Source organism: Marmota monax, unplaced genomic scaffold, assembly GCF_021218885.2.
Source record: "Marmota monax isolate L192 unplaced genomic scaffold, Marmota_monax_Labrador192_F-V1.1 WCK01_AAM20220418_F8-fsc00326, whole genome shotgun sequence".
In the NCBI taxonomy this organism is placed as follows: domain Eukaryota; kingdom Metazoa; phylum Chordata; class Mammalia; order Rodentia; family Sciuridae; genus Marmota; species Marmota monax.
In genome coordinates this window covers 765,676-785,433 of record NW_026693533.1, presented here as the reverse complement: position 1 = coordinate 785,433, position 19,758 = coordinate 765,676, and the positions used below count along the sequence as shown (strand labels likewise).

Sequence of the window (19,758 nt, the reverse complement as noted above, 5' to 3'; positions counted from 1 at the left end):
AATTCTGTTATATAAGGAACTAATTGAATTTTAATTCCTTAGATATCTAACAGTAGAATATCCTTTCTTATGTGTGCTATCTCTTCATTGATAACATAGTACCTGACATATAGTATTTTATTAATATAATATGAAGAGATCAAAATATCCAGTAATCACATTTAAAAATAATACCATAAATCAGTAAAACAAAACTTTGGCAAAAATATATATATGAAATAGTTTGCAATATACAAGTAATGTTTGGTCATATTGACACATACAGGTAGAGTCTTAAAGAGGGTGAAATACAGAAAGAGCACCAGAAGTCAAAATTTAAATCCTTGTGATCTTTTCTGAGCATTAAATTATATAAACATAAAATAAAAGTTCAAAGGCCAGGCTAAAAACCACCAGGGACTCATAAGCAAAACAATCCTCAGAGCACAAATAGGATGGAGAGACCTTCAAATTCTGAAATTCTGGGTGACCTTGGTGATTAGCCAGGACATTTGAAATTTTGGAAGAAAAGTCATTTGGCAGTTAGGTTCAACTATTCCCTGGAGGCAAGGCTGTTCTAAATCAATCAGTGTTGGATTTCTCTTGATATATAATAAATTACCACTATCTTTTTGGCTTCAAATAACATAAATTTATTATCTACCCCTTGTTAGTGTCTTAGCAGTCTATACTGAAGATATCTGATGGTTTTATTATCTCATCTGAGGCTAAAGTTCTTCCAAGTTCACTTTTTGTTTTTAGGTTTCAGCTCATGATGGATTTCTAATGGAGGCTCCACTTCCTAGAACCTGCCCTCCTTCTTCTGCTACATGGCCTTTTATACAAGATGGCCATTTGTTTCTTAAAGGCCATAGGATGACATTTATTGTAGCTTTGACATTGTCCTTTGACAAAGCACTAGTCTTCTTTTAAGATCAAGGCCAACCAAGGTTATTCTCTTTCTTTACTGAGTAAAAGCCACCTGACTCAGCTGTTTTATATATCAAAACTTAATCATAGTAGTATAATCCTATTATATTTACATGTACTGTCCACACTCAAAAACATGATACAAGATGTATATACCAGGAACCTTGGATCTTGGAAGCCATCCAAGAATTGTCTGCCAAAACTGGCCTTGCAAATCTTAAATAAAAGGCCTTGAAAGTACCAAATTCACCTTACCCAAAACAAAGTGCCATATTTTTAGAGAAAGAAAACAATTTCGGGGCTGGGGTTGTGGCTCAGTGGTAGAGTGCTCACCTCACATGTGAGAGACCCTGGGTTCGATCCTCAGCACCACATAAAAATAAATTAAAAAAATAAAGATATTGAAAAAAAGAGAAAACTTTTCAATATTTGGTAAAGTAAGATTCACATTGGCCAGTAGCAAATTAAAAATTTTTAAAAAACCAATAAGCATGAAATTCTAAGGGATAGTGATTGAGGTAGAAATCTAACTTTACTTCCAAAAAATATAAGAACAGAAAAAAAAAATATGTTCCCAGATTCATTTGATTAGGTAAAAAACATAATGGCTAAAGAAACTACAGACTGATATTTATTATGAATCAAGATGCAAAAATGTTCAACATAGCAAATCAAATTTAGTCATATTTAGACAAATACATTATAAACAAGTGGAGCTTATTTTTGTGGCTCCATAAGTCATATGCATTTAAACATCAGATAGAATTCACCATATTTGTACTCTAAGGCGAAAATAAAGTACATGATCACATCACTTTATACAATAGCAGCATCTGAGTTTTAAAAAGTCAATAAATATTTTACAAAAACTTGTGCACATTGGAAGTAGAAGGGAACTAACTAAATTTTTAACTCTAATATTGAGAACAATTAAAAAAATGTCTCCTCTTCTTCTGTTGACCATCATATGGGTCCTAACCTTTGTAATAAGGCAGGAAAAATAAATGAATGAAAAATATATATGGGAATGGAAATAGTAAAATTGTCTTTATTCATAATTCAAACCAAGATTTCTATATAAATATCAGTGAATCTAATAAAGATGATTTAATGTATGAGGATTAATTAATGCAATGATAATTTAAACATTTAAATTATATTACCTTTATAGTTGCATCAAAATATGAAATTATTGGAGAAAATTTATTAAAATATGTGCAGTATAAGTGAAACTATAAACATTACTAAGAGGATGATTCAAACAAATTTAAAACAGTGAGGAACATACCATTTTTATGTATTGGAAGACTCAATATTGTTATCCTGTTAATTCTACCCAAATTAATCCATAGAGTCAATAAAAGTCAGACAAGACTCTTTGAAAATTTAACAACATGATTGCACAATTAATATAAAATGGAAAGAAATGATAATAATAATAATAATAATAATAATAATGACTATGAAAAAAAGACACCTGTTATAAAATTTATAGTACCCTGTTTAAATGTTCACTCTAAAGGCGGAATATTCAAGACAGCATTGATTTATCATAATGATAGACAAAAACATGAATGGAACAAAAAAATACAGTCCAGAAGTTGATTCAGCTATATATTTTCAAAAATTTCCAACAAAGATGTCAAGTTAATCCCTAGGGTGCTGGGTTCATTAAAAAATATTTGTGGATCAACAGAATATCCATCTGGAAAAAAATATATACTTTCGGCCTTACTCCATAACATAGGCTAAATACGAACTTGAAATAGGTCATATACTCTTGTCTATGACCTGCACAGATGAGATGAACTGGGTTTAAAAGAACTGGCTGCAACATTAAGCTAAGAAAGCAGCAAAAAATCACACAACACAGACATAAGTTTTTCAGATCGAGAGAGGGGTGGCTCTGCGACTTTAAGGTCAACTTCCACACTGCAAGAACACTGGAAAAGAAAGAGAGCATGAGCCCAGAATCCCTTTATTTTATATTGGGAGCATCAGAGGGAGATAAAGTTTTAAGGGTGGAGTCTTGCTTCATGATGTCTTGTGGTCAACAGATTGATTGACATCTTTATGAGTCACACCCATCTCAGGTGCTCTGTGGTATCTTAGGCAGAGCTGGAGAGAGGAATGCACCTGCATCATGTGATCAATCTCTTGACAGGGAGTTCCAAGAGCCAGGCCTTTTCTCTCAAGAGGTACTATGTGCTACACAATCCACACTCAGCCCATGGAGAGCTGTTGACAATATACTATAGATTAAAGGACAGGCTACAACATATCAAAAATAAAACATAGGGGAATATTCTCAAAATTAGGTAGAAAATATTTCTCAACTTATAAACAATAATAACAAGAACAAAAAAATAATAAGAAAAAAGCTGAAAATTAACCATCATCAAAATTAATCCTACCACTCTATACCTATATTATTTAAAGAAAGGCAGCCCTTAAACAACTAGGGTTAAAATAGTCACAATGAACACATATGGGTAAAATTTGCACCCAGGTATATATAAAGAACCTGCAGAATTTCAATATTAAGAATCTAAAGTAGTGAGTTGCATAGGTAGATTGAACACTTTACATACAAGAATAGGACATGAAATGGCCACTAAGAACCTGAAATTATTCTCAGCTTCACAAGTAAAATGACAATACCATTACATGCACAGTGTAGTGAAGATTAAAAGAATTGTGTTACAAGTGACTAGTCCTCTCTTGTCCCCCCCCCCCCATGGCTTACATTCTAGTGGGGAAGATGGTGTTGAGCAAGTAAGAACTTACTCGATGGCTTACTTAAAGAAGGGCAACAAGGAGACCATAGGAATAGAAGTTTCAGTTTTATGTTGGGGATGTGTAAGCTATAAGTGAATCGAGAAATAATTTAATCCCACTTAGGTTAATTAGATTTCAATAATTCCTGGGTATGAACATAAAATAGGAAAAACCTGTTGTAGGAGATGGTGTAATGAATCCCTAGGAACTGAAAAATTACAATGTGCCTGTAACAAGATAGCAGATTTTAGGAGCTAGGCACTAGGAAAATAGGCAGAAATAAGATTATCCAAAAGTTTATATTGCACTTGTAGAATTCTGGATATTTTCTTATAAATAAGAGAAGGTACTGAAGATTTTTCCAGCAGAATATCACATTAAAATGTTAATCCTTAGCATGCCTCTCTGAAGGTAATAATAGGAAGGGCTTTACACAGCATAGGTGTTTGTGTATTTCTTGTAGAACATAGTAAAAGAATGCATATTGTGAAATCCACAGTGGAGGGGGCATCGGCTAACATCTCTTAACACAATTCATGAATGTCTCATGAGGAAATAATATGAGCTGTACATAAAATTTAAATAAAGGGACGTCATTTTTATTTGTAGGAATAAATGTAAAAAGAAACAAAATATGTAACCATCTGAGAATGGTACATGAAATGAGTGAATGTGGGATTCAGTATTATCTGACTATAAATTATTTGCAGTTATATTAGAGTGATGAGCAATACAAATGAAATTAAGAAGATAACAAAATTTCTTAAAATAAGGTAATGCTTCTGTTAATCCTCCTATATAATATTATATGTAATTTTTATAAAGGAATATTTAATACTAGTTAGAAGGTATGTTTATGACGATGGTTGTTTTTAATTCATTAGTGATCTTTTTCATTTTCACACATTTCCCCAAAATTCCAAATGACCAAAAATAATTAATGCTATAATCAAGTTTCTGAATGGTTTTATCTAAGTATGTTATTTATTTAACTACATGAAGGGGTTATGTCAATTATCATTTCTATTCATAAAAGTTAATATGAATTTTTGAATATATGAAATCAGCAGATTGTTTCACAATATAATTTACGATCAAATCTCACTTAATATTGTAGTATGTTCACATTCATGGTGCCAAGTTCTCATTTAAGTCCGCAAGCTGTTCTGCATAATAAATCATAAGGACTAAAACTAATGAGTCTGCCAATAATTACTTCCTTCTTGGGAATGTTCATTCAGTTTCTGATAAGAAATGAAAAATAAAGCAATTTAAAAAGCAGTACTATTTTAAAAAAATCCCTAAGGCTAATGTTATTAGTAGAATTTCTAGTTTAATTGTATATATATTTGTGTATTTTTTAATACACAGTGCCAATTAATTCTCTGGAAATATTTAAGTTCCCCCTTGCACTATTGGTCAACATTCCTTTTAACTTTTGCCCCTTGGTTTAATAAAAATTAATATGAGAACTTTAAGGTTACTAGTATGGCAATAATGGTAAGTGATGTTGACATAGTTTGGTGTTTTGTTTTTTTGTTTTTGTTTTTTTTTATCCAGAGATTGAGCTCAGGGGTGCTTAACCACTGAGACACATCCCTAGCCCTTTAACTTTATTTATTTATTGCATTTTGAGATGAGTCTCGCTAAATTGGTTAAGGCCTCCATAAGTTGCTGAGGTTGGCTTTAAACTTCTGATCCTCCAGCCTCAGCCTCCCGAGCTGCCGAGATTACAGGTATGAGCCACACCACCCAGGTCATATAGTATACTTGAATGCATTGTTCTTCTAAATCCCCTCTTTTTAAAATATTGTTTTTTAAGTTGTAGATGGACATAATACCATTATTTATTTATCTTTATGTGGTGCTCAGGATCTAACCCAGGGCCCCACACCTGCTAGGCAAGGGCTCCACCACTGAGCCACAACTCCAGACCCCTCTAAATCTCTTTTTATAGGTTAAATTCTTTTTTTAATATTTATTTTTTAGTTGTAGTTGGACACAATACCTTTATTTTATTTATTTATTTTTATGTGGTGCTGAGGATTGAACCCAGGACCCAGCACATGTTAGTTGAGTGCTCTACAGTTGAGTCACAACCCCGGCCCCTAGGTTGCATTCTTTTGGATACCTTCTGGTATATGTGTATATATACATTTATATATTCATATATTATAAAGAAATAATAAAGAGGAGACAGAGAGACAAGGTGCATAGGCAGGGAAGGTGGCAGAGTGGCTGAGAGGTCAAGCTGCCAAGCTTTATTTATATCAATAGGTTACGTTAGATCATTAGTACCATAACTACATTATTGTTTAGAGTATCAGTAAGGTTGCTTATTCTGAAGTTACATTTCACAGTTGCAATATGCAATGTTAGGAACTTTGTGCAGTTCTCAAGAAAGTCCATTGTCTGGTAGCAAAAAAAGTTCCTTTATTCCAAGGAACTATGTGCCTGCAATCAAGGTTGAGGCTTGATGAGGCTCTAACACAGAGGCTTCTCAGGGCATTGCCATACCAGCTAGACATTGCAAATGTATTTTCTATATTACTAGTTCCTAAGAGACATTGTTGGGCATTCTATGGGTGGGAAACAGGGTGCCTGTTACTCTCCGGGAGTTTGCTCACCAGGGGAACATTTCCCTATACATTTCCATGGCCAGAATCCCTATAATATATTATTATTTATGATTATTATGCATGTATTATTTATCTATTGCTGCATAACCACCCTAAAACTTTGTAGAATAAACAATAAGTATTTATTATCTCCCAGTTTCTGTGTTTCAGGATCTTGGGAGAAGTAATAATCAGGATATTTATGATGTTGCAATGAAGATGTTGTTGGGTCTGTTAACTGAAAGCTTGATGTGGCTAAAATGTACTTTCAAAAGGAGTTTCACATGCTTGGCAAGTTATGCTGACTATGGGGAAGAAGCCTCTATTTCTGTTTGTGTGGATCTTTCCTTAGTGTCCTCATGATGTGGCATCTGGCTTTTCCTAGAGCAATTGATCCTAGGGAGAACAAAGCCTTGGATGACACTGGATTTAGTACCTGGATAGGACACCATTAGTGACTATCCTAGAGACTAGCAACTACAGGCCTATTCAACTGTTTTCCCAATATTTAGATGAGGATACTGAGGCATAAAGAAATTAAATAAAGCATGGGTGTTGCTGTACTAAGTGGTAGAGTGTGGACTTGGATCTATATTCTGTTTGCAAGAATATGTGCTGTTTAAATATCTGTGGTGTTGCCTCTAACAGTTCATTTTAATTTTTAGTTTTTGATAAACATAGTTGTACATTTTTATGTATCTATTTTTTATTTAATTGTATGAGCATTGAAATATAAAACATTTCCCTGATTCCTTATTTTCTACAGAGGAAATTACTTTTCTCATTGTGATTTATAGGGATTTTTCATATCCTAAAATAATTAATATTTTGTCTTTATATATTACATTTTTACCAATTTGAAAGTTGTCTTTGGGTTTTGATTATGATGTTTTCAAGTGATAGAAATTTTTTCTTTTTTTTTTTTTTTCAAATGTGTCAGTGTGTCCTTCTTGCATTTAAGTGATCTGGGTTCATCAGTTAATAGTTCAAAATAGACTTTTCATATTTTCCCCCAAAGTTACTTTTTTATGACAGACTTTTTATCAACCCCTAGAATTATCCTCTAAGGTAAAAATTAGTGTGTTGATAATGACTGATATGTCAAACTAATTTTATTTCATGGAACATGTTGTGAATATCATGTTGAAGAGTTCTGGACAGCAGCTAATGTGGGTAGTATTGAGGAATGGTAATCTGTAGAAGGTATGGACCAGTAGACAAAACATTTGAGTCAGTTGTCTCATTAAATTATCCTCATTTTACATTAAGAAATACATTTTAAACTGTATATGCCTCCTAATGAACCTGGAACTTCTATATTTTTGGTATATTGCTTAACTCAGTCTAGTAGGTGAATACTTAGTTGATAATAGCATCTGTCTCTCATTTCTCTATCTACCTACCTATATCTATCTTATTGTCAATGCATCTGTATATCTTATAATTCAGAAAGAATATTTATAATTCAGAAAGAATAGATATTTTTGAGGGATAGGGAAAATAGACTTGATTGTTATAGGCAATTTCTAAGAAACAACCAGTGAACAATAGTGAGTCCTTACTGTTTAGTACAAGGGATGCTCCCATTGAAATTTTGTTCAGAGTAGTAGCAAGCTACCAAAACCAACTACAACTCTTTGTATTTGACAATCACAAGTTTGGGTTTGTTTTATTGTTTCTTTGGGGGGATCCTGCACATCATGGCATCTTCTTTCATTAAGGGAAAGGTATGGACGCATGTCAGTGCTTATTTCTATTTATTGAATTTTATGAAGGAAGAAACAAGCTTTACTTGTTATGGGACTTTATGTATGCTTTTTCAGGGCATTTAAATCCGAAGTAACAGGGTTTTTATTGTTTACAGTGTTTTTTTGTTTGTGTTGGTGGTAGAACTAACAAATGATATTGTATAAATTGAAGTAGCACAATGTTATGATTTAATTTACTTATTTTATAAAATGATTAACAGAAGACAACACTCTCATAACCTCACATAATCCTTTTTTTGTATGTATATATAGTGGCAAATTTGCTAAGATCTGCTATCTCTTAGTAAATTTCAAGTATCTATTTAGAATTCAGAAAGAATAGATATTTTTGAGGGACAGTATTCTCAGCTATACATTATTTATTGTTCTGTAAAATAGATAATAATAGCTATGCCATTAAATCTAATATGAAAATGGATATAGTTGTCCAGAGACTTACTTGGTTAATTATCAAAGATTAAAACTCGTCTGATTTCAAATTCAATGTTCCTTCAAATTAAGTAAAGGACAACATTTTCCACATTTCCCCACTTTATGTTGTATTTCTGCAAGTGTTAAGCTAGTGTTATATTTTAATCTTTACAGAATGCTTGGTTCAACAGTTTCATTTTCTGGTTTAGTGCTTAAAAACTTCCTGAGAACATGAGAAAGATACATAGTATAAGGTATGTCTGGACCTTGTAACCATCTTATGATTCCAGTCTTACTGACACTATTCAGATCTTACAATGTCCAAACTCAAACTCCTCTCTTTTATCTTTTGCTTATTAAATCACTTGATACTATCTAAACATTCTCCTTCCACCTCATCAGGACATCTCATGTGGTGCTCTTCACTGTGGTGCAAAGAGCAGTTTTATTTCTTGCTGGGGACTTGATTAAATACAGCCATTCATTTTGCCATGATATCCAAGGGCATTGTCAATGGATTGTCTTTTTGAAAGCATGTGACCTAATTTGGTTCATATCAAAATCATAAGTGTATTACATATAAGGAGACATGTCTTTATCTGTACCCATGTACAGTAGAACTTCATGCATCTGTAGTGGATTGGAAATGAAAAAGAATAAAACACTGTCCTTCTTCACAAATCGCTTGAGAAATAATACTCTAAAGCATCTTTTTTTCCTAGATTCCTTTTATGCCTTAATTTCCTTTCTTTTATTGCCCTCTTTAAACAACCAGAATTCCTGCTCTGTCATTTGATTCAGTTTGCTTCATATCAGTATTTTGATTTTCTGTCCTCCCATAGTTCCTGCTTAAAAGTCAACAAGCATAAGCAACCAAACTTCTGTGTCATAGAATGGGTCAGACTTCAAGTTTCCATAAATGTATGTTCAGGGAGCTGAAAATATTCCCTTGCTCTTACAGTTACTGTTTCGTGTTTTTATCTCATTTCCTGTTTTCAAAAGTTTACAAAGCCAATGCATGAAAAATTCCTTAAAACTTCACAACTGCCTTTCCCAGCCTGAGTTTATTTTTGTTATTACATCCTACTTTTTTCTATTCTATTTGAAGGAGTTCTTTTCCTTTCTGTGCTGGACACTGTTGCCTCACACCCTATCAATATTTTATTCCCTGATTCTTAATATATCTTTCTTTGTTAATTTATTTCCACAAACATTTGGATGTCCTCCTACTTCTCCAATTTTATTTTTAAGAAAATTACCTATATACACTTCCTTCACCCTTCTATGAATTTATCCTTAATTATCATTAGAAATCTTTGTTTAAACTGCATATTCTTAGGGGTGTTTTTTCTCTCTCTCTTCCCAAAAGGCAGGCAAGTTGTCCTTTTGTGTCTTCCACAATCTGTATTTATTTTCTCTTTACCATTTACTACAGTATTTACTTTGTACTAATAAATTTCCTAAACATTTTGCAAGTGTTTTAAATCAGTCATTCAAATCATTTTACTTCACAGTAGTTGTGTGTGTGTGTGTGTGTGTGTGTAACTGAAAAGAAATGAAATTGATTTCAGGGCAAACTTTCCCACATTCTCTAAGACTTTCCCATTGCATCTTGGGTGTTTGGGTAATTTAGTGATTGTACTTTCATGATCATCAGCAATTTAATGACTGCTGCTGCCATTTGTATAACTGGTAGGAAGTAGCAACCTACAAAGTACTTTAAGGAGAGAAAAAAGCCACTAAACTATGTTATCTATTTTAGGTGTTTGGTTAATCAATTTTGGAGTTGTGTAGTTGTTGCAGAGTTCTTTGAAGGCAGTTTGGATTCAAAGAAATAATAATATATGTAGGCAAGTTACTTTACCTCTCTGTACATTTGATTACTCATCTGAAAACTATTTACAACTTTATTTACCAAAGGACCTTTTTGGTGAAGTTTAATTTTATGTATTATTATATTTGTTGAGGTTTGATTATATATAATATATAATATATATGTTAGATTATATATATATATATATATATATATAATGTATATATTTACTCAGTCATACATATGTATCAATTAGCATGAAAGCTGAAATATTGCTTGTTTTTACTATGTTACAAAAAAGGCTAATAAGGAAAGAATGCTTTTGGTGAGAACTCAAGAAATTGGAGTTCTGAAGATAATAACTTCTCAAAAATCTTAAGACTGCTATGTTTTATTAAGAAATATAAAAGAAAGGAATGATAATGAAATTAAGGCTGTTTTGCTCTAGGATGCAGAAATTTGTCTCCCCTTTTGAAAATTTAATTAATATGATCCATCAAAAATTATAGCATTAAAATAAGTATTTGAGCAATTAGGAAAACACAAACATGCTTTCTACAGAAAATATTACTGATGCAAAATGTCTGTTTTATAGAGTTGCTCATCGCAAACTGTTGGATTCTATATATTTAAAAGTTAGATTTGGTGAAATTAACTAGCTTTTAAACGTTTGCTTACATGTACTTTTAGCCATTTAGTGGTTGAATGCCTACCAGTCCTTCAATTGGCAAAAATCTCTGACGTGTGCAAATGTATATGCACACACATATGCTTGGTTATTTTATTAAGACAGAAGGGTCAAAATAAAAATGACTTGCTTACTCTGTTATCTGTTTTCATATTAGGAAAAAGAGTCAATTTTCATAGCAATCAACCCACTCATGCTTATAAACAGAATCTAATAAGCAAAGATATAGGACAGATTTTACAACATAATTTGTTCATTTAGTCAATGTAATAAAATTTCCCCCATAAAATTAAAATGAATAATGTTCAATTTTTGAAATTGACCCTGGTTTGTGTTTGTCTTCACAAGGTCTTTTCTAAAGGGTATTTGATGTCTGTAAATCAAAACCCAGAACTGGATTGGCTTAGTGTATGTTCCAGTGTTTACTGCTTTCCAAAGAACTGTTACCTAGCAACTGTGTGGAACAAGCTTGTCACACTTTAAATCATAGAAAAGCTCAGAAAATACTGCCACGAAGACTTTCCTTGGTACCCGAACAGGGATGTGAATATGATAAAGGCTTTTGTAAATGTGATTCTTCTGACTTGTTAAAATTATAAATTTTATTTTCCATAAAATAAAAGGGACTTAAAAAATGGATTCAGATGCATAAATTTATATCTTTAATTTTAACTGTTCTTAAAACTTTTAAATTGAAAATAATAATAAAAAGAAACCAAAAATCTTACACAATAGTACTATATTAAAATTCATATCCCTGTCAAACTTTTTCCTGTCCATTGAAGTAGTTTCTGTTAAGAGTTTCATGCTCATTCTACTGTAAGAGACAACTTCCCATCATGATAACAAATAACTGAGATAATCAACTTTTAAAGAAAAAAATTATTTTGTCATACAATTTTGGTGATTTCAATTCATTATGGGCTGACCCTGTTACTTTGGGTGAGGTTGCGTATTATGTTGCATATCATATGGGGTGGAGGGAATGCTCTCCTCATGCCCATGAAGCGAAAAAGATAAAGAAGAGACCTAAGTCCTACAATCCCCCTTACAAGTATGCTCCTAGTACCTAAAGCCCTCCCATTAAGCCCTACCTCTTATAGCTTCTACCAAGTACCAAGAGTACCAACCTGGGGACCATGCCTTGAACACATGGATATTTGCAGGACACATAAGATCTAAACTTTAGCACCGACAGATGACTTTCTGGACATACTAAGTAATTCAGGTCTCTATATGAGTATTCATGCAAAATTGAGCATTTTTACGAAATGAAATGTTTTAATTATATAACAATGTAAAAATATTATATTGTTTTGCCACTGGAGTTTTTAAAATGTATGATTGGCATTATTCCAAGAGTTTATTGAAATCTATCTTTTTTATTTTTTAAGTAATGCATGATTGTGATGATATATACTACTCTAAAATTCTGGTTAGCATTTTATGCTTATTGTCTACATATGTTTTTTAAAAAGACCTTATAAAGTAGGTGCCATTGTTAATTATGTTTCAGAGATAAGGCGAGTTAGGCTCAGAGAGATCATAAATCCTGTACATGGCCTGGCACACCCCATGGTGACACCTTTTGATCTCATGTGTTATGTGTTGTCAACTGGCAGCAGAGGAGAGGTTGAAATAAAAACCAATAGAAACTTTAAAAGATAGGAAGGGAATGCAAGATGAAACAAATATACTTTTGGCTTGATAATGCTTTCTTCAACAAAAGAGGGGAAATTTTAAGCCATGAAAAATGGACAGATTTGTTGTATGACAATGAGTTATCTTTTTTTTTTTTGCTGCCTTTTCACCACATATGTGGTATTCCCAGAAAAAAAAAAAAGGAAAGAGTTTAAGGAAAGTGATTTTGTCTACAAAAATTAATTCAGAAGTTGCACACTTTCGGACATAGTCCACCAGGCATCTCCTAGTCATGTGACCACCTCTATCTAAAAGGGAAACTGAGAAGCACAATTTCTACAACAGAGGCTATACATCCAGCTGAATTGTGGTGGGGTGAGGTGAAATAAAACCCCTTTCTACTAAAAGGAAGAAAGAATGGAAACGAGAAGATAGTAATTTAAGCCACAGTTCCAATCTTTGACCCCCCCCAAGAGTCAATGTACAACTTTAAAAATACTTATATTGTAAACATTTATCTCTTCTCTATAAAAATACTTCAATCATCATCAAAAGCTGTGTCTGGCTCAATGTCCATGATATATGGATAATCCCATCAGATCTAGATGGGGCTCCTAATGATCTGACAATATATACAATCAGTATAGTTGCTAGCTGTTCCCCACTATCACCACCCCATATGGATATACAATAGTAGAGCAAGATAACAGTAATTAAATATTGGTTTTTGGAGAAGTGAAGAATGGGAGGCCCACAGGCATCATTGGTCCATAGCATGTACTATGGCACATGAATCAGGAGTCCCCTAAAGCTGTGTCATAAATGTGTTTATTATCTCCTACTCTGCTTTGTTTGTTCACTACTCTCTAGAGCCACCACTGAAGATGAAGTTGGAATGGAATTTTTCTAGTCCTTTCTATGTCAGTACTGTGCCCAAATTTGTTTTCTAAGAACTTTCTTTAAATCTGAATTTTGTTGCCACCAAAATTTTGTTGTTCACATCTCCCTCTCTATTGTAATAGTTGTTCCCTTGACATAATCTTAAACAACATGTTTTGGGTGGGAAGGCAACACAGCACTTAATCTGATCCTGGCTACAGGTCTGGCTTTGTTGTGGCTGAGAAATCTTAAAGGGAGGCCTCTGATAAAGGCTCAGAAAAAAGTGTCATCTCCTGTTATTTAGGATCTGGTTCACTGTTTTTAGTTTTGCTAGTGTCCAGATTTCTGGACTCCTGATTAGATTTCTGGATGCAAGTAAACAATGTCTATTTCCTTTTCCTCTCTGCTTACAAGGTTATTAATTCTTACTAGATCATCTCTAGATAGCACTAGAACCATCAAGCTGCTGTCAACATAAATTGGTAATTCTTGTGCTTTCCAGCTACCTCATCTATTGACATTTGGTTTCTACATACAAAGGAAAAACTGTACAGTAGGGGGAAATAGCACTTTCTGTCATGAAGATATTTCTGCTTTATGCATTCATATAATATCTAAATTTTATATTACGTTTTCTTTGTTGTTGTTGTTGTTATTATTATTATTATTATTATTATTATTATTATTGTTATTTTGGTACCAGAGATTGAACTCAGGGGGGCACTCGACCACTGAGTCACATCCACAGGCCTAGTTTGTATTTTATTTAGAGACAGGGTCTCACTGAGTTGCTTTTTCTGAGACTGGTTTTGAATTTGCGATCCTCCTTCCTCAGCGTCTCTGTCCACTGGGATTACAAGCGTGCGCTGCCTTGCTGTCTTCCATTTTTAATTGGAAAAATATTTGATAAAAATTGAGGTCCATAACTTGAAATGTCTTAGAAAAGGAAATATAAGTAACTTATATATCTGAAAAAGTGCTAGCTCACTGTCACTTTCTCCAACACTGCTTGGTCATATATTTGATGATATTGATGTCCATGAAAATGATTCTTTAAAGCTCTAGATTCATGTTTCTCTAAATTCCCTCCTTTCAGTGTTATTGCCCACTGTATCTATTGCCCATTGAACTGTTATTGCCCATTGAACTGTTCAGAAGCTATTTAATCTTTTATTTTTTTCCAATTAGTACAAATATCCCATCTAAATGCAGAAATATACATATATTTTTAAGACCAAGTTGCTCCTTAGATACTTGTATTGTGTTTGATCAGCGAGACATATAGCTTTCCTAACATTTGGAAAAAAAAATTGTTGTGCAGTCTGATGTTTTCAGGAATTATTGACAAGGATTAGAAACCCATGGGAACTAGTGAGAGTGGAAAGGGGAGTGGGTAAATAGAGAGAAATATGACTTTAATGAATTAATAAACTCTGTCATATGGCGATGGGAAATGAGGGGTAATGTAGCCTGAAAGGATATTTTCCTTTTTTTTTTTTTAATTCAGTATACAGGTTACTGGTTAGTATTAAAAACATGTTCCACAGGGAAGGGTATATTTAGACCTAAAAGGAGAGCTTTAAAGATATAATCAATTCTATTTTGCAGATTAAGTGTGGGCTCTGTATAATATATGCTAATGAAGATTATTATCCAATTCAATATTCTATCGCAGTTCTCCCTTCATGTTTGCCATCCGTGGAGCTTAAATAGATTTTTTTAAGTGAATGAATACTGATTTTACTGTTTGTCTAACAAGGAATTTTGCAATAATTATATATTAACTCAAACCTAGGACAGTGCTTTTCATTCTATCTGATCCAATGTTCCCTTTTTACAGTAAATATTTTGTAACATTTCCTTTACAGTTTTGCAATGAAACTCAGTAAATATAACTATCTGAACACACAAATTTAAAACAATGTAACATTCTGTTTATAACATGAGGGAGAATCAGAGGGAATTGATTAATAACAGAGAAGCATGTTTTTCAATATGTAAATGTTCAAGTATAAGTACCCAAGAGAACACAGTGAAAAGACAGAATTTTGTACCATTAAAATGTATCAAGGACCAATGCTGACACTGGTAATATATAGTAATCAAATATGTTAAATTTATTATTGACATACATACAATGCTAAACAGCATAAAAATTCCTTTATTTACATCATGTTTATGTTCCTAGATAATTCAGTATGTTACTCTAAATCAGTACAAACCATATATTTGTTTGTGGACAAAATTGCTGCCATTAATGATAATGTATGTACTTTTATTTTTAACAGTGGATGCATATCATAAAAATTTTACACAACTATAGAGAAAAGATGTAGGCAAATACAAAAATGGCTACCTGATAGTTATTAGGTTTTTTTCCTTCCTTCCAGTTTCTACTGATTATATGAATAAAATATAGAGTTTTTGAAAACTATCTACAACACATCATGATTTTCCCACAGCAATCCCTTTCCCCACTCAGATGCACACATTCATTGAAGTAAAGTGAAAGGAAAGGACCGAATATATTTCTTTGTAACTATGGAAGGAAGAAATTAAGGTAGAATATTTTCAAAGTATCCCACAAACACCATATTTTTTCATCTTCTTTTGCTGGAAAAGATACAGTTTGTGCATTATTGTATGGGAAAGTTAATAATTTTCTGTGGCATTGCGTGTATGGTACTCATACCTTCCAAATGTTCTGTTACAGTTTGATTTTTAAAAATTCTGTTTTGTAGTGAGGCATGGTAGTGCAGGGCTATAATCCTAACAACACAGTAGGCCAGTTCAAAGCCATTAGCAGCAACTTAGTGAGGCCCTAAGCAACTTAAGACCTTGTCTCAAAGGAAAAAATGAAAAGGGCTGGGAATGTGGCTTAGTGATTAAGCAGCCCTGGGTACAATACTTGGTACCAAAAACAAAACAATATAAAAACAAAAACAAAAACAAAAAAACCAAATTTGTGTCATAACAAATGTACATATTTTTCTCAGTTTGTATATTATATATTCCCATTTTGGTTTGAAATCTATGGGTCCCCTATGGATTGCTATCGTATGGATCCACTCTAATAACATTCTGCATTTTGCAGTATTATGACTTTTTTTTAACATATTGGCTATACTTACTCAAAAATTATTTTTAGAAATATTGAAATGATAGTTTAAATGCACTATTCTTTTGCAACTATTGGGTATCCTTCTCCACAACTCAAAATTGTATTTTGAATCTTCTAGCCTTTCCTGTATTAAGTACTTATATAGTATTAAAAATTTTCCTTGAAGATCATTATAAAGATAAGGATAGAAAGAGTGAGAGATGTTGAGATTATTACGAGATCCTTGATAGTATAGAGTGTAAATCCTGAGATATAATTATAGTATATAATTTCTTCCATGAAATATAATAGACAAAAATATTTAAAGTAAATCAGTTAAAGTTTTATAAAAATATGAACTGGCCTATTTCAAATGCTAAATTATAAAAAAAGTAAAACTAAGTATACTATTTACATAGTCATTGCATTTGCTAAACTATTTTCCATTAACTTGTTTTGTTTCTACCTGAATTGTGTGGTTCTTGTGTTCATTTTATAGATCTGGCCAACAACTTCAGTATTCTATTCCTTAATAGCTAAAACTATTATCTGCTGCTTAAGGATATGCCTTTTCTTAGAATCTCAACAGTGACTCTTTTTTAAAATACAAGGTATAATTGCTCACTTGGGAGGGGAGGATTTCTTTTTTGGTTTTGTTTTTCAAAATAAGAAATACTGTGGAAAATCAAATATCTGGCATATTGAAGCCTCATTACATTATAATAAAATACACTTGGGCTGAGTGGCCTCATCCCCTATAGATTTAGCCTGCCCCCTCCCATGTGCCACCATCTCCAGCATTATCCGTTGTTGTATGTCACATTGCATTTTAGCTACCAGTTATTATCTTTCCTGGCTTGAACTTATCATCTTTTGAGGTCTTAAGATTAAAGCATACCTTCAATTTAATTTAGCATTAATTTTTATTGATTGATACTGCAGTTGCTTATATAGTATAAAATCTATTATTTCTGTGCTAGGCAAATTATCTATCACATCTTTTAAAAACTACTAAAACCAATGCTGTGTGGTTATGAATTTGGTAAATCAATATGTTTTTAAATCAATACTGTTGTATTGTGTGCTATAAAGTCAATAGAACTAACTAGACTTTACAAATTATGTGATACATTTACCAGACTGTACCTCAAACAGCTTCAACTCACCTCCTTGGTATATATAAGGCTTAAGAAGATTAAGCCCTGTACAAAAGTTGCCAGTTTTAATTAAGAATTATGGTTAGACTCTCAAGGCCTCCTCCCTCCCACTTACATAACCCACTCTCTACAACTCTCTCTTAGGAAACATTTCTGGGGAAACAAAATTGCACATGTAAAAGCATCTCTGAAACAATTATGTTCATATTGAGACTTTTTGGCATTTTATTTATTGTTTTATTTTTCATTTTAAAATATTACTCTCCCAAGGTAAATTATTCTAATTTACCTATTTTATTTCAAACAGATCATGTTGTTTGTGAAGAAGAATTTAAATACGCCATGTTAGCTTTAAACTGTATTTGCCCAGCAACATCTACACTTATTACACTACTGGTTCATACCTCTAGAGGGCAGTAAGTATATTTTTTTCTTTAAGATAACGTATTTAAAATAATATAAGTGCAGTTGTGTGTTTTACAACTTTAAAAATCCAACATATATAGTGAGATATGTACCTATATTTGTGTTTGTGGGAATTATTTTCACCTAATAGAAATATGTTCAGGGATTCAAAATTCACAGAAAGTTGAAAGTCATTAGATTTTTTTTTTTTTTTTAGTACTCTTTAGATAACTTGTTGCATCTTAAATTCTAAGTCTCTAAATGATTTGCTAGGTCTAGAGTAAGGGCATGGCTCTATTTCAGGAGTAAGAGTTATACAAGTAAAATTTTTAAAAAGGGATTGTAACAATCACTAATATAAGAACAAAGTCAATTTTTTCTCCCTCGATGTTTTTATGTTAAAGTTTTAATTATTATTTTTTATAGTTTTATAAAATTATTATTTTTTACAGCTTTATAAAATTACTTAATGTAAAATAAGTTGTTTTTTTATGCAATTTCTAAGTAGCCCATAGAAATTTAGATCATCTGAACTTTAAAATTTTTACTTATTTACTTTGCCATTTTTATAAAATACTGTTTGACTTGGATGACCAAGGAATCACAGTCACTGTTCTTATTTTAAGAGACAAATGTTACATTACATTTCACACATTTTCATATTCCTAACAGTATTTTACACAAAATACTGATTTTTTTCTTATAAATTCTAATTTGTATTTATGGTCATTACTCATTAAATTTGGTAAGTTAATTGATAATTATTTAAATGATGTGCCAAGACAAGTAAATCTAGAACAAGGAAAACTCTTTCTTGATATTAAACAGTAGATGGAGCAAGTTACTAATATGAAAATAATAAATACCCAGACCTTTTTTTAAAATGGATTTTTCTATCTTTCCTCTAATTGTATTTCTGTTCTGTTGGGAAGGAATGATTTTCCCAGGAGCAGTTTCTCAAATTCTGAATAGGAACATTTTCATTCTCTATATTTGCAAGACTTTCATCTGTGCAACGAAAGCTTGTGACAGGATTGTGGATGACATTGCTGCTTCTCTGCAAAAAGTTCACAGCATCTTGATGCAATTTTAAATAAATTCCTAAAAAGCATTTTGACACCAATTAATTGAACAATAGTAGCCCTATCACATGTATTTCTTATTTTTCCCATACCATCTTTATTACAGAAAAATATAACACTGAATATCTAGTTCAACTTCAATGTCATACATTTATATAAGACAAGGCGCACTGATAATATTTCATACACTCATTACTCATAGACTAAAGTTAAATTACACTTTGCAACTACTAATAAATGATATTTATTGACACAATTTTGGCTGTGAAAAAGATTGTAGTTGACATAAGTTGAAATAGAATTTTGGATCCTTAGAATAAAATTTACCCCAATATACTCAAATGAAATTTGCCTTATTAAAAAAGTGATGTCAAAGATGTTGTTATCACATAATTAAGAACTTCTTTTAGATAAGATTAACCTGAAAATATATTTCAAATCTGTGCCACAGTAAATACTATGACACACTATACTTTCTTTTTAGCATCTTTATTTAAATTTATTTCCA

General features: G+C 32.1%; 1 protein-coding gene across 8 annotated transcripts in view; it reads left to right on the top strand.

Annotated features, from left to right (window-relative positions):
• The window catches only part of Kcnt2 (potassium sodium-activated channel subfamily T member 2), a 387,627-nt gene that overhangs the window by 231,603 nt on the left and 136,266 nt on the right, over positions 1 to 19,758 (top strand). For all 8 annotated transcript variants that reach the window (XM_058583690.1, XM_058583689.1, XM_058583687.1 and 5 more), the window contains one exon: positions 18,071 to 18,179. In XM_058583690.1, coding sequence (XP_058439673.1) covers positions 18,071 to 18,179 — 109 coding nt within the window. The remainder of the gene's footprint in view (positions 1 to 18,070; positions 18,180 to 19,758) is intronic.